The sequence below is a fragment of the Mangifera indica genome, chromosome 2, assembly GCF_011075055.1.
Source record: "Mangifera indica cultivar Alphonso chromosome 2, CATAS_Mindica_2.1, whole genome shotgun sequence".
In the NCBI taxonomy this organism is placed as follows: domain Eukaryota; kingdom Viridiplantae; phylum Streptophyta; class Magnoliopsida; order Sapindales; family Anacardiaceae; genus Mangifera; species Mangifera indica.
The window spans coordinates 1,619,827-1,630,684 of NC_058138.1; the positions used below are offsets into that span (position 1 = coordinate 1,619,827).

General features: G+C 34.8%; 2 protein-coding genes across 4 annotated transcripts; both read right to left on the bottom strand.

Annotated features, from left to right (window-relative positions):
• Nucleotides 1-54: 54 nt before the first annotated feature.
• On the bottom strand, nt 55-3,663 carry LOC123209269 (cell division cycle 20.2, cofactor of APC complex-like). Of its 3 annotated transcripts, none has more exons than XM_044627182.1 (6): nt 3,241-3,663; nt 2,881-3,156; nt 1,942-2,793; nt 1,603-1,845; nt 1,386-1,512; nt 55-472 (listed from the first exon to the last, which is right to left on the bottom strand). In XM_044627182.1, exons 1-4 carry the CDS (start codon nt 3,337-3,339, stop codon nt 1,705-1,707), a joined length of 1,368 nt encoding a protein of 455 aa, XP_044483117.1. In that variant the 5' UTR covers nt 3,340-3,663; the 3' UTR covers nt 55-472; nt 1,386-1,512; nt 1,603-1,704. The 3 variants fall into 3 exon arrangements, with proteins under 3 accessions (XP_044483117.1, XP_044483116.1, XP_044483115.1); XM_044627181.1 differs by having other exon boundaries at nt 55-749; XM_044627180.1 differs by lacking the exon at nt 55-472 and having other exon boundaries at nt 1,293-1,512.
• A 1,418-nt stretch (nt 3,664-5,081) lies between these two features.
• LOC123198603 lies at nt 5,082-9,726 on the bottom strand. The gene is made up of 3 exons (XM_044613318.1): nt 9,509-9,726; nt 7,965-8,167; nt 5,082-5,903 (listed from the first exon to the last, which is right to left on the bottom strand). Exons 1-3 carry the CDS (start codon nt 9,602-9,604, stop codon nt 5,564-5,566), a joined length of 639 nt encoding a protein of 212 aa, XP_044469253.1. The 5' UTR covers nt 9,605-9,726; the 3' UTR covers nt 5,082-5,563.
• Between the last annotated feature and the right edge of the window lie 1,132 nt (nt 9,727-10,858).

Genomic DNA, 10,858 nt, shown 5'->3' on the forward strand with positions numbered 1-10,858 from the left:
CGAATATCCTTAGGTGTCTGTACCCGCTCAAACCCACTTTTTTACCAATGTGCCTTCATGTAATTTGGTGTGCCTTTCCATCGAAGTCTGAGATAAACAAGACACTCATGTGAGAGGGGCACACAAAAGCCATAAGCCAAGTTTTGAAAAAAAAAAAAAAAAAAAGTTAATAACTTATAAATTGAGATATTTTCCTTCTGGCAACTCTTTCAACATCAATTCAAGACTCTCTTCCAGTTAATCACCAAACAGGCGTTCCAAGCTGGAACCGGCATTCTAGCTAGCAGTAGCAGGGTGTCAGCACAAGCGTCCCAAATTCTAGGGACACCAATTTGGGCATAATGATGAACGGGCAAGAGAACGGACAATTCTAGATGTCAATCCTGCGGCACCAATTTGGGTAGAAAGATGAGGGGCACGCAACGAGACTGTTCCATTCTAGCAGCATCATTTTTTCCCACTCTGAACAAAACTTCAAACAACCAGGGAAACAGAGTCGTTCTTGTCAGAAAGACCATGTTCCATTCATTGTTCACTTCAGTCAAATTTTCTTATTTCAGTCTATTAGAACTTTTGTCATTGATCAGATTATTCATATGATGACATTCCATAGTATATGAATATCATTCCTGCGGCAGTAATTTGGGTAGAAAGATGAGGGGCACAACAACGAGACTGTTCCGTTCTAGCAGCATCAATTTTCCCCACCCTGGACAAAACTTCAAACAACGGGGGATATGGAGTCGTTCCTGGCAGAAAGTCAATTTTCTTATTTCAGTTTATTAGAACTTTTATCATTGATCAGATTATTCATATGATGACATTCATAGTATATGAATCTTGATACAATTCGGTGGTAGTTATCTTATCAATTGTTGTCACTCGATTGTTAAGTCATCTCTCTTTATTGTTTCAGCATCATAGAAGCATCATAATCTCTGATTTCTGTGCATTTATATCTATCTTATCAATTGTTGTCACCTGATATTTTCAGCATAACCTGTCAATTTTCCTGCAGCAAACCAGATTTCTCAAAGCTAAACTTATTCTGAGTCCTAACTGCCAGTTCTGAAATTGAAACTGACCTAATTCTTTTTTGTTTGTGCACACCCATCTTAGAGAAATCGAGTACTGAAATTCGAGTTAACTTCCCAGTTGTGAAATTCGAGTTCTGAGTTATAACTTCCAGCTGTGAAATTGAAACTGGCCTAATTTTGTTTTGTTTGTGCATATCCCTTTTAATTGTAGGTTATGGGTTGAAATTTGTTGAAATATTAAAAAAAGACACAGAATTTTAACGTGGTTCGTCATTCGACTCATTTCGAATGACTACGTCCACGGGAGAGAAGAATAGGTATTCATATTTACTAAGCAAAAATGCTTACAAGTACATCATTTATGCACTACCCAGCAACTTTGCTGGTATATCCCAAAATTGCAGCAACTTTATTTAACTTGGGCTTGGAAGGAACCATATATCTCTACACTCACGCAAGTTATTGAAACATTCATCTGCAAGAAAATGCAAAAACTTATTAGTTGATATGTAACATAAAGGAGCTACAATGAAGAGAATTATACACAGAAGAAGCATTTTGTTACCTTGGGACACAGGCAAGTAAATATGATTCAGTATCAGTTGCATATACAAGGCTTCAGGCAATTTTTGTCCTGGAAATCCATTGTACTTTTCTCTTGCTCGCATTACCGGATGCGGTTCAAATGAGAGAACGGCTCCTGGATTGGCTTTGAAGCAGGCTTGGCCACTTCTGGCGCCCCAAAAACATTCCAGAATCTTAGTGTTTCATCAGCTGCTGCTGATGCCACTGTGCAGCCATCTGGGCTCTGTAAGGGTTCAAAACATTCAGGACATTGTTAGTATATACCAACAGAGGTGAAGTAGCATACTTTTTTGGGCTAAAAACTTGTTCAGAATTTTACCTGTGCCATGAAAAGAACCCTGGAGGAATGGCCTGTAAGCTCAGCCATTTTCACCATTGAAGGATACTTCCACAAAGTGAGCTGATTCTGAGTGAACCCATGAGAGCTAAGCAGCTCTCTTTCATTCTTGTTCCACAGCAAGGCACAAACTTGAGACCCAGTGTCCACCGAGTTCAAACAAGCACCTGTGTGAGTGTTCCAGAACTTGATGCACCGGTCACCACCACCGCCTCCAGTGGCCAACAAATTGCCCTGGAAAGGGCACCAAGCAAGGGCCTTGACTGCAGAAGTGTGCTCCTCTAGCCTGTGCAGCCACTGTGTGGGAGAATTTGAAGAGGCCATGGACCTGTCCCATATGTGGAGAAGATTATCATTGCCCCCACTGGCTAGTTGCTGGCCTGAAGCTGACCATTTCAGGCCACAAACTTCTTGAGTGTGACCTCTATAAGTCTCAACAATGTGATCTCTAACTCTCACATCGTTGTTAATAATCTGACCATCCATTCCTCCAGTAGTCAGAATATGATTGTTCCAAGCCAATGATCCTACTCTCGATCTGTGCCCACCCCTCAGAGTTCTTAGCTGTCTGTTGGAAGCAGAATCCCACAACTGTACTTCAGCATTGTTCAACCCAATTGCAATGTGGCGCCCGTCAGGTGCCCAATTGACACTCGTGACAGGGCCATTTTCCTCATCAACTGTGACAAGTTCCGAGGTTGAACCATCTGAAGCATCCCACAAATACACTGTGCTTCCAAGAGCAATTGCCAGAACATTGCTACTGCCCCAATCCAATAAGTTCAAGTAGTAATCATCCACAAGATCTGGAGCATCCAATGTCCTCTCAGAAGTCTGTATCAACAAATCAATCAAGGTCAAAAAAATTTTGAAGATTTTGAAGGCAAATCAATGGAGAATCTCCTGGCTAATTCAATTCACCTGAGGGATATGCCTACGGGGTTTAGCCAATTTAGTCTGTTGAGCAGAAGTGGTGGAATGCTCCTGAGGAATGAGTTCAACGGGCCTTGGCGGCTTGTTCTTGAAGGCTAGAATTCTGGTTCTGTTCATGTTTAATGCCTCTGCAAGTTGCTTCCTGTAAGCTTCCCGCGAAGGCGAACAGATAGCCGGGTTCTCCTTACCTTTGGTGCCTTCTGTCAGCATGAAATGGGCGTAATCGAAGTCCATCGCCGATCGGTTGGGGATGAATCTGTCCAACTGGAAGTGACAAAACAAGATCAGAAGACTGGAAAAAAAAAAAAAGAGTAGTTGAAAAGCATTGAAAAATTTGAAGATCTTTACATTTTCTCTGGAATTTCTTCTTTGATGAAACTGTTCTTGAAGTGGGCATCTGGATTGTTCCTTCAAGCTGGAAGCTGAATTCACTGAACCTGCATCCATAACTTTAACAACAAAGAAAACAAAAACAAAAACAACAAAAGAAAAAGTAACAAAACCCTGCAAAAACACAAAGTAAAGAAATCCTGGAAACAGATAATCAACTCAAAGAAAACAAAAACAGATTAAATTTATATATTCAACACACAAAAGGCAGCGTTGTTGAGAGCTTTAATGCGGTTTTACAGGAGGGATTTGTGGAGTTTATATGCCGATTTGTTCATCTTTTAAAAGGAAGTTTAGGGTTTACAGAAGGTGCAACGGCTACTTTTTTCTCCTATAGAGCCGTTGTAACTTTGGTTGACGAAAATGTCCAGGTCTCGTCGTGACGGCTGGACATGTCACGGCCTTGCCGCAAGGTAAGTGAATAAGATTTTAGCCTTAGGTTACATAAAGGTCTCTTAACTTTAACACAATTACGAATCACTCCATATAGTTTGAAAACTATTTGACCTCACCTCCTAATTAATTGTTTCTCGCTCTCTAATCTCCCCTATGGTATTTTTCAATCTTCATTAAGAAGCACCTCATATATAAAACTTTTATCCTCAGCTTTATAATCCATCATAAAAAGTGGACATTATAGATGAATTTGAATTGAGTCTAACTGAATTTAAATAAAAATTAGGTTAAGTTTGACTCAAATATAAAATAATTAGTTAGAGATCAATCAGTAAACGATATCATTAGAAAAAAAAGTAAGATCATAAAAAATGAAGAAGAAAAATTGTTAGAAAAAATATAAGGATTCATTTGTATTTAAAAAAATTATCAAAAAGAAAAAAATCATTGAAAATGTGAACTTTAATGTGACAATACTAATAAGAAGATAGGATTTATGTCAAACCAAACTCGAACTGGTTTTTCAAATGACGGTTTAAATTTAGTAGCTTGATAAAATCCATCCCCACTAGATTTATTGTTATTTTAAAGGGTTTTTTTTTTTAACCTATGTGAAATCTCAAATAAGGTTCATTTTTGTTAGAATTTTGCTTATTGAAAGAAGCGCCTTAAAAAAATAAAGGTATATCGTGCAAATATATATATTTTTAATCAAGATTAAAAAAATATGTATTTGCAGGCCTCAAATAAATTATCCCTAAAAATTTTGAAACAAAATCCCAACCCTTCATTTATTTAACTTCAAGATAGAGTTTTATGCTCCTTCAAGGTTGAATGCAATCTGAACTAAAATTGAACAGAATGAGATCAAATGAAAGATTAAACTCTTTTTTAACAAAGCAAATTAAGTTCAAACCGATTTGAATACTTAAATTAAAATTGACTTAAATCAAATTCAAATTAAATTGTTTTTTAACTGAATTCAAATATCAACTCATTACTCTTGAATTGATTCTATCAAATTGGAAACAATCCCGAATTAGCCCTTATCTAGCATCAAATCCAACCATATACTTTTCTATGAAAAGGTAAATGAAAAGGGTTTTTTTATTATTATTTATTATTTCAATATCAACTTTGCATTGCTTAGATTAAAAATAAATTTATTCATGAAACTTATTTATTCATTTTCTAGATGAATGAAATATGTCCAATAACACAAATCCTAAACCTTCTCCATTAAAATTTCAATAAAAAAACACCCATTTAGAGTATCTAATTAGATAATTAGATGATTTTAAATTAAATAACAAACCATATAATAACGCATCATCTAGATATCTAATTAAATATTTAAAACAGGGTTACATTGCCCTTAAAATTATCCACAGAGAGATAATAAATATGGGTAAAAGCATCTGCAATACAAAAGGAAATCACAAAGTTCTTGCAGTAGCTGGGCAACATTTACAGATCTTACTTACACAAAAGGGTAATTTGATTCAACAAACTTTGGTCATCCCCAAACTTTGTCTTGCTTGTTTAAATGAAAAGGAATATGCATCCATATAATATCAAGAACTTAAAATTGAGTTTCCTGAATCTCACAAAAAAGATACTGAACTTAACTGCCTTACAGCACCCGATTCTGCATCGTCACTGACTCACTAGCATCAAAATCAAGCATATGCAATTTGTGCCGAGCAACCATCCACGACTATATGCAAATTTAATACCATATGCAGTTGCTAGATATCAACACAAAATCTGGAATTTCTACATGGTTGGAGTAAAACCCCGGTCTACCATAGTATATCAGCAAGTAACATTTCGAAACTGACAATAAGACCACAACCTACGAAGAGTTTGAATGAGAATTAACCAGTCAGGTGTATTGTTGCCGTCTCATGTATGTGTCTTCATGTACAAAAACAGGATCTTGGGAGGTCGGCGGTGGGAATTGGGGGTGTCCCATAGCTATGCCACCTTGAGGACCAGAAGAGTTGCCCCATTGATTGGAAGTAGTATTCTTCACAGAATTTAAGGTGAGATAATAGAGTATTCCAAGGGCAACGCTTGCAAGGGAGAGGACAGCACCACCAGCAAACACTCCAGGTTTCACGACATAGCAATAGTAAGTGCCAAAGTACATACCCTCTTCGCCATGTTGATCATTGAGTGCTGCACCCGTAAGCAACAAAAGAAATGCTATAACAAATGTGAACCTGCAAAAGCATGCCCATTCATCGATATGAGATGCATATATTTAACAGGTTAAGTAAAACCGTATCACATACCAAGGAAACAATTTAAACACAGGATATAGGCATAAGTAATCTTTTGAATTCACGTCAGGTCTTAGAACTTGTGAAAATTTTGACAACTTTAGAATATCAATTAAAATGGCACAAAACCAACACAATTAAGCAAAATAATAGTTTCCCAAAATGGAAACAACATTGTTGTGTAAGAACCATTATCTCATAACCTTTCACCTTTGTTATCAGTTGCGGAGGATACATTAAATGCCTCTAATATCAGGTATGACATTTTTGTTCAAAGTTAATGTTCTAACTGATAGGAAAAGGTAACAAAACGGAAATCTGATTTCCTGTAGATTCAGAAGGGTATTCACCAGTAAAGAGGAAATACAAGGAAGATGATTTAAAGTAGAAAATGGTATATACTTGTTGAAAAGTAAAAGAACAAATATACATAGAGAAGCACGAATCATACTTGTATCAGCTTAGGCTCGAAGATGAGAAGTTGTAAACATGAAAAAGAGGTTACTGTGCATATCTATTTCAAGTAGAGAGATCTCTCTCATAACAAACAAAACAAACACAAACTGCATTCATACAATGTAGTTATTTTCTACCCATTGCCATAGTTGTATTATGCTGTTGAATGCACTATATTTTTCTCTAATTAACTCTTCAACATCTCAATCATATTGCACAAGCCACAGAGTAGATATTGGGACCAGGAACAATTTCATCTCTCCCCAGGCCAAGGGAAGTGTGTTTGGTTCTGGAAAGAGAATTGTGCACCGACAAAATAGTGATAATATGTTATCACAATGGCCAAAGTTCAATTTGGAAGGTTCCACATGCTTTTATAAAGCATAAAAAGGGTTCAACTTGAGACAAATAAATTCTAATATTGTTCAAAAGACCTCCTTCTCTCCTTCTATCTCTACCCCTCTCCTAGGTTACTCTATCATTATACTGACCTCTTTGTCTACACATATTTCTTCCTCTATCTCTCACAAACCCTCCCTTTTTTATCATCAGAATTTTCCTTCTTTAGTATTGATACACTAATTTTTTATAAGAAAATTAATTCAAAATAATAAAGGGAAAAAAGTAAACAAAAACAGTCACTCAAATTGGCTCAACCACACCAATAACAATAAATTGTTTCAACTATTTTGTAATGGATGATTGATCTCAACTATTTCCCACCTCAGAAGACCATAATGTAGATTACATCATTTTGGTCCATACTATGATTCTCCATAAGGATTTTGGCATCGTCTAAGCTATATTGATCTCAAAGAATTTTGGAACAACAAATGTCTTAAAAAGTCCTTGAAACTGCAAAGCTTGCTCATAGTATGATCAGTAGCAATGCAAAGAACAATATAATCTCAAACAAATTGATTTAAAATTAATCAAATTGGTGCACCAATAATATGTACCATAACTAGCACTAGTCAACAAAGTCATGATTCAATTGAGCAAGCAAATAGCGGTGAAAAGACAAGAAATGCACAGTGCTAATACAATAATGCAATATTGATAGACGACAAGCGACAATAGTATCATTTCCAATAAGGTCAATATGAAGTCATGCAAGAGAATAAGGTGGAAGGAAAATAAAATGAACAATATGTGAGTTGGCTCAATGATAGTGAAAATCTTGAAAAATCAACGTATAACTTGTGTTATAGTTACTGTTCACACAATTTTCATTAGAAAACAAAATTAATGGAAATCTCAGGTTTTTCATGCACAATAATAAAGAGTTTTGCATGCAGTGCATAGAAAACACTCATTTCATATTAAATGGGCCAAAACACAAATGTAAGCATGAGTTGCAAACACAGTTACATTGGTAAAGGGCTAAAAAGTATCTAATGGAAGGAACAGATTGAAGAAACAAAAAGAAAAAGGAAGAAAAGTGTGTGGAATGTTACACTCAAATTCAATGGCCGAACAAAGATATAAATAAACACAAGTGAGAGATTAAAAAAGTTTGATCAGGAAGTAGTGCTTGAGATTTACCAAGAAACAACGAAACAGACCAAAGCTATCGTCCAATTAGATTGTGAAGGATGAGGGCCTCGTCTGCAACAAATACACCCAGTGGCAACGTTTATAGTAATTTGGGCTATCATAAGAGACACTGCTGCAGTTAAACCAAGACCAAGAGCGGGACTCCTGGGGTATGAACATTGAGTACCATTGCTAATATCAACTTCAGAACCCTGCAAACCAAAGAACACAAACCACATTAGTATTGAAGTAAGCTACAAACACAATACAATTCAAGCCTTGGTTTCATTATGACCAAAAAAAAGCATTTGATGTTGATTAAATCTAAAGATCAGCAACCTTAGCCCTTCTCCAAAAGTGAAACTCTGATCACATCTAGATAAAATTAAATGCTAACAAGATTTCCATTCCCAATTCTTCTTCGATAAGACAATAGTCAACTATTGCCACCTCGAAACCGAGGACAAAAAGAAAGAAAAATTGAGAGACCTTAGTCTCTCAGATATTGAATTTACATTTTATACTGTAGCAGTGCAAGGAAAACAAAGAAGACCTGACAAAGTTAAAACTTTCTTTTGGGCAGAATTGAATGGTATATAAATACAAAGATAACTAACACAAAGTTTAAATGATTGATAGGTAGTACTTCAAATCAATAAACTATATTAAAAAAATAAATAATTAAGAAAATTTAAGAATCTATGATGACATCCTACAAATGAAGAAAGAAGAAGATGAGAACACTGTTTGTAAAAAGGGTGGACGAGAGCATTATATCAAGGGATCCTTTGATAAAGCAGGCAAGCAATAAAGAGATGCAGCAAAAGAAAGAGTAAAGAATTTGAGAATGCATAGGGATATTTAAGGACGTTAGTTGGAAAACAACCAAAACTTGGTAGATTTTTATAACTTAGCAGCACTATAATCCCATAGCAGCCTGAAATTAACTTTATTTACCATAAGTTCTGTTCAAATATATAGAAAAACCAAATCTATGCAGCAGAACGCCGCACATAATTCAGATTTTCATAGAAAATTTCAATAAGAAGAATTCTCATATATTGTTCCTAGCACATACTCCAAATGTTCTCAATTTTTTTTTTTACCTGATTCTAACAGGACAAGTTCAATATTATATAAGTTGAAAGTTATATTGTCTTTTGTTTTTGGTTTCTGGCAAGAAAATAATAAACAAACTCCACCTAATTCAATATCAATCACTCACGATATTAATTAAAGTTTCTTTTCCTCAGAGGCCCCTCAAAATTAAAATTTCACCAGAAAATATTTATTTATTTTCCATTTCCTACCTTGTTCTTTCTTCCCAAACAGAACAAGCAACTAGCCAACAAAATATTAACAATTTTCTTCTCTTTCCCTCATTTTTTAACAGCAACCAAACATGGGTTTGTGATTAAATCCTCAAAAGAAAGAAGATGAAACAAAACAGACGACAAGAAACAACAATTTGAAACATACCCAGATGACAAAAATAAGATCTAAACTACAAAAATGAAAAAAAAAACACTTTATTTTAAAAAAAAGTTTCTCACCTTGATCCTTGTAGCTTCTGCACCAAAACCAGTAGCAGCTGATAAAAGCCCCAAGAAGCCAACGAAACTGCACACAATAATCGCTTTTCTCTCCATTTCTCTCTCTTTCTCAATGAAAGCTTGAAGCTTTGGCTCTCTTTCGTGCTAAAATTTAGGTGCTTTTGTCTGAAGATGAAACGTAAAGTTTGGTAAGGAACTGCTGAGTGCAGGTGTTGCGTGCAAATGGGAATTATTATGTCTCAGTCATGAGGGCATCTTCGGGATATCACATCGGAATTTTGTGTTGGATAAAGTTTGATTTGATATTAGAAGAAGGACACACTTATTATCGCTTACGGATAAAAAAAAAAAAGAGAAAAGCACTATTTCTTACCCAAGTTTTTGATGAAATTTAAATAATAGTAATAGTTAAAAACTCTAAACTTTCATTTATCATCTATCTTGTGTTAACTTATTTTATTAAAAATAAAAGTAAAATAATCATTTTATTTTTTATATTAAAAAGATATATAAAACTTATTACTTTTTTCCTTCAAATTTTAAAAACTAACAATTTCACTTTTCTAAAGTTTTTAAACTTTGAAAAGTAATATTTTCACCCTCAAACCTAGGGTTTTCATATTTTTCAAACTTTAGCCACCCCCTAAAACTTTTAAAAATAACAGTTTTATTCTCACTCTTCAACTTCAATTTTTGACATCTCTTCTAATGCTCTCTCCAACCTTCTCCTTCTTCTAAACCGATGGTAGATGATCTGATGAATAGATGACGTGAGATGACATCTCTTCGTCTCACCACTTACCATCGACTCAGAAAAAGGTGGAGGCTAGAGAGGACATTGGAAAAAATGTCAAAAGCTGAAATTGAAGAGTGAGAACGAAACTGTTTTTTTTTTTAAGTTTTGGGAGGTAACTGTAGTTTGAAAAATATAGAAACACTAGGTTTGACGGTGAAAATGTTACTTTTTAAAGTTTAAAAACTTTAGGCAAAGATGAAATTGTTAGTTTCTAAAATTTGAGAGGAAAAAAAAATTTATATCTTTTTAATATAAACAATAAAATTATCATTTTACCCTTATTTCTAACAAAAAAAAAATTAATAAAAGTTGGGTCATGGATAAAAATTTAGGTTTTTGATTTTGAATTTTAGTTAAAATTTGAGTGAAAAATATCTTTTTTCCCAAAAAAAAAAAGGCTAATCACCATATCCCCCCTTGAGGTTCCATTAATTGTCAAGAGGACTAAAAGGTTCGCCTCATCCTCCCTTGAGCAAAAGGATTATGATTCTATTGTCAATTTACTTATTTACCCTTAGTGACGAGAAGAAGTGAAGATTATATACAATAGAGTA

Bases quoted from the DNA above. Each gene is read 5' to 3' on its own strand.
- LOC123209269 (XM_044627182.1), bottom strand. From the start codon at position 3,339: ATGGATGCAGGTTCAGTGAATTCAGCTTCCAGCTTGAAGGAACAATCC. The intron at 2,794-2,880 runs GTGAATTGAATT...TTGTTGATACAG, and splicing joins CCCGTAGGCATATCCCTCAG to ACTTCTGAGAGGACATTGGA. The intron at 1,846-1,941 runs GTAAAATTCTGA...GAACCCTTACAG, and splicing joins GGGTTCTTTTCATGGCACAG to AGCCCAGATGGCTGCACAGT.
- LOC123198603 (XM_044613318.1), bottom strand. From the start codon at position 9,604: ATGGAGAGAAAAGCGATTATTGTGTGCAGTTTCGTTGGCTTCTTGGGG. The intron at 8,168-9,508 runs GTGAGAAACTTT...TTTGGTTTGCAG, and splicing joins CAGAAGCTACAAGGATCAAG to GGTTCTGAAGTTGATATTAG. The intron at 5,904-7,964 runs GTAAATCTCAAG...ATGCTTTTGCAG, and splicing joins GTCTGTTTCGTTGTTTCTTG to GTTCACATTTGTTATAGCAT.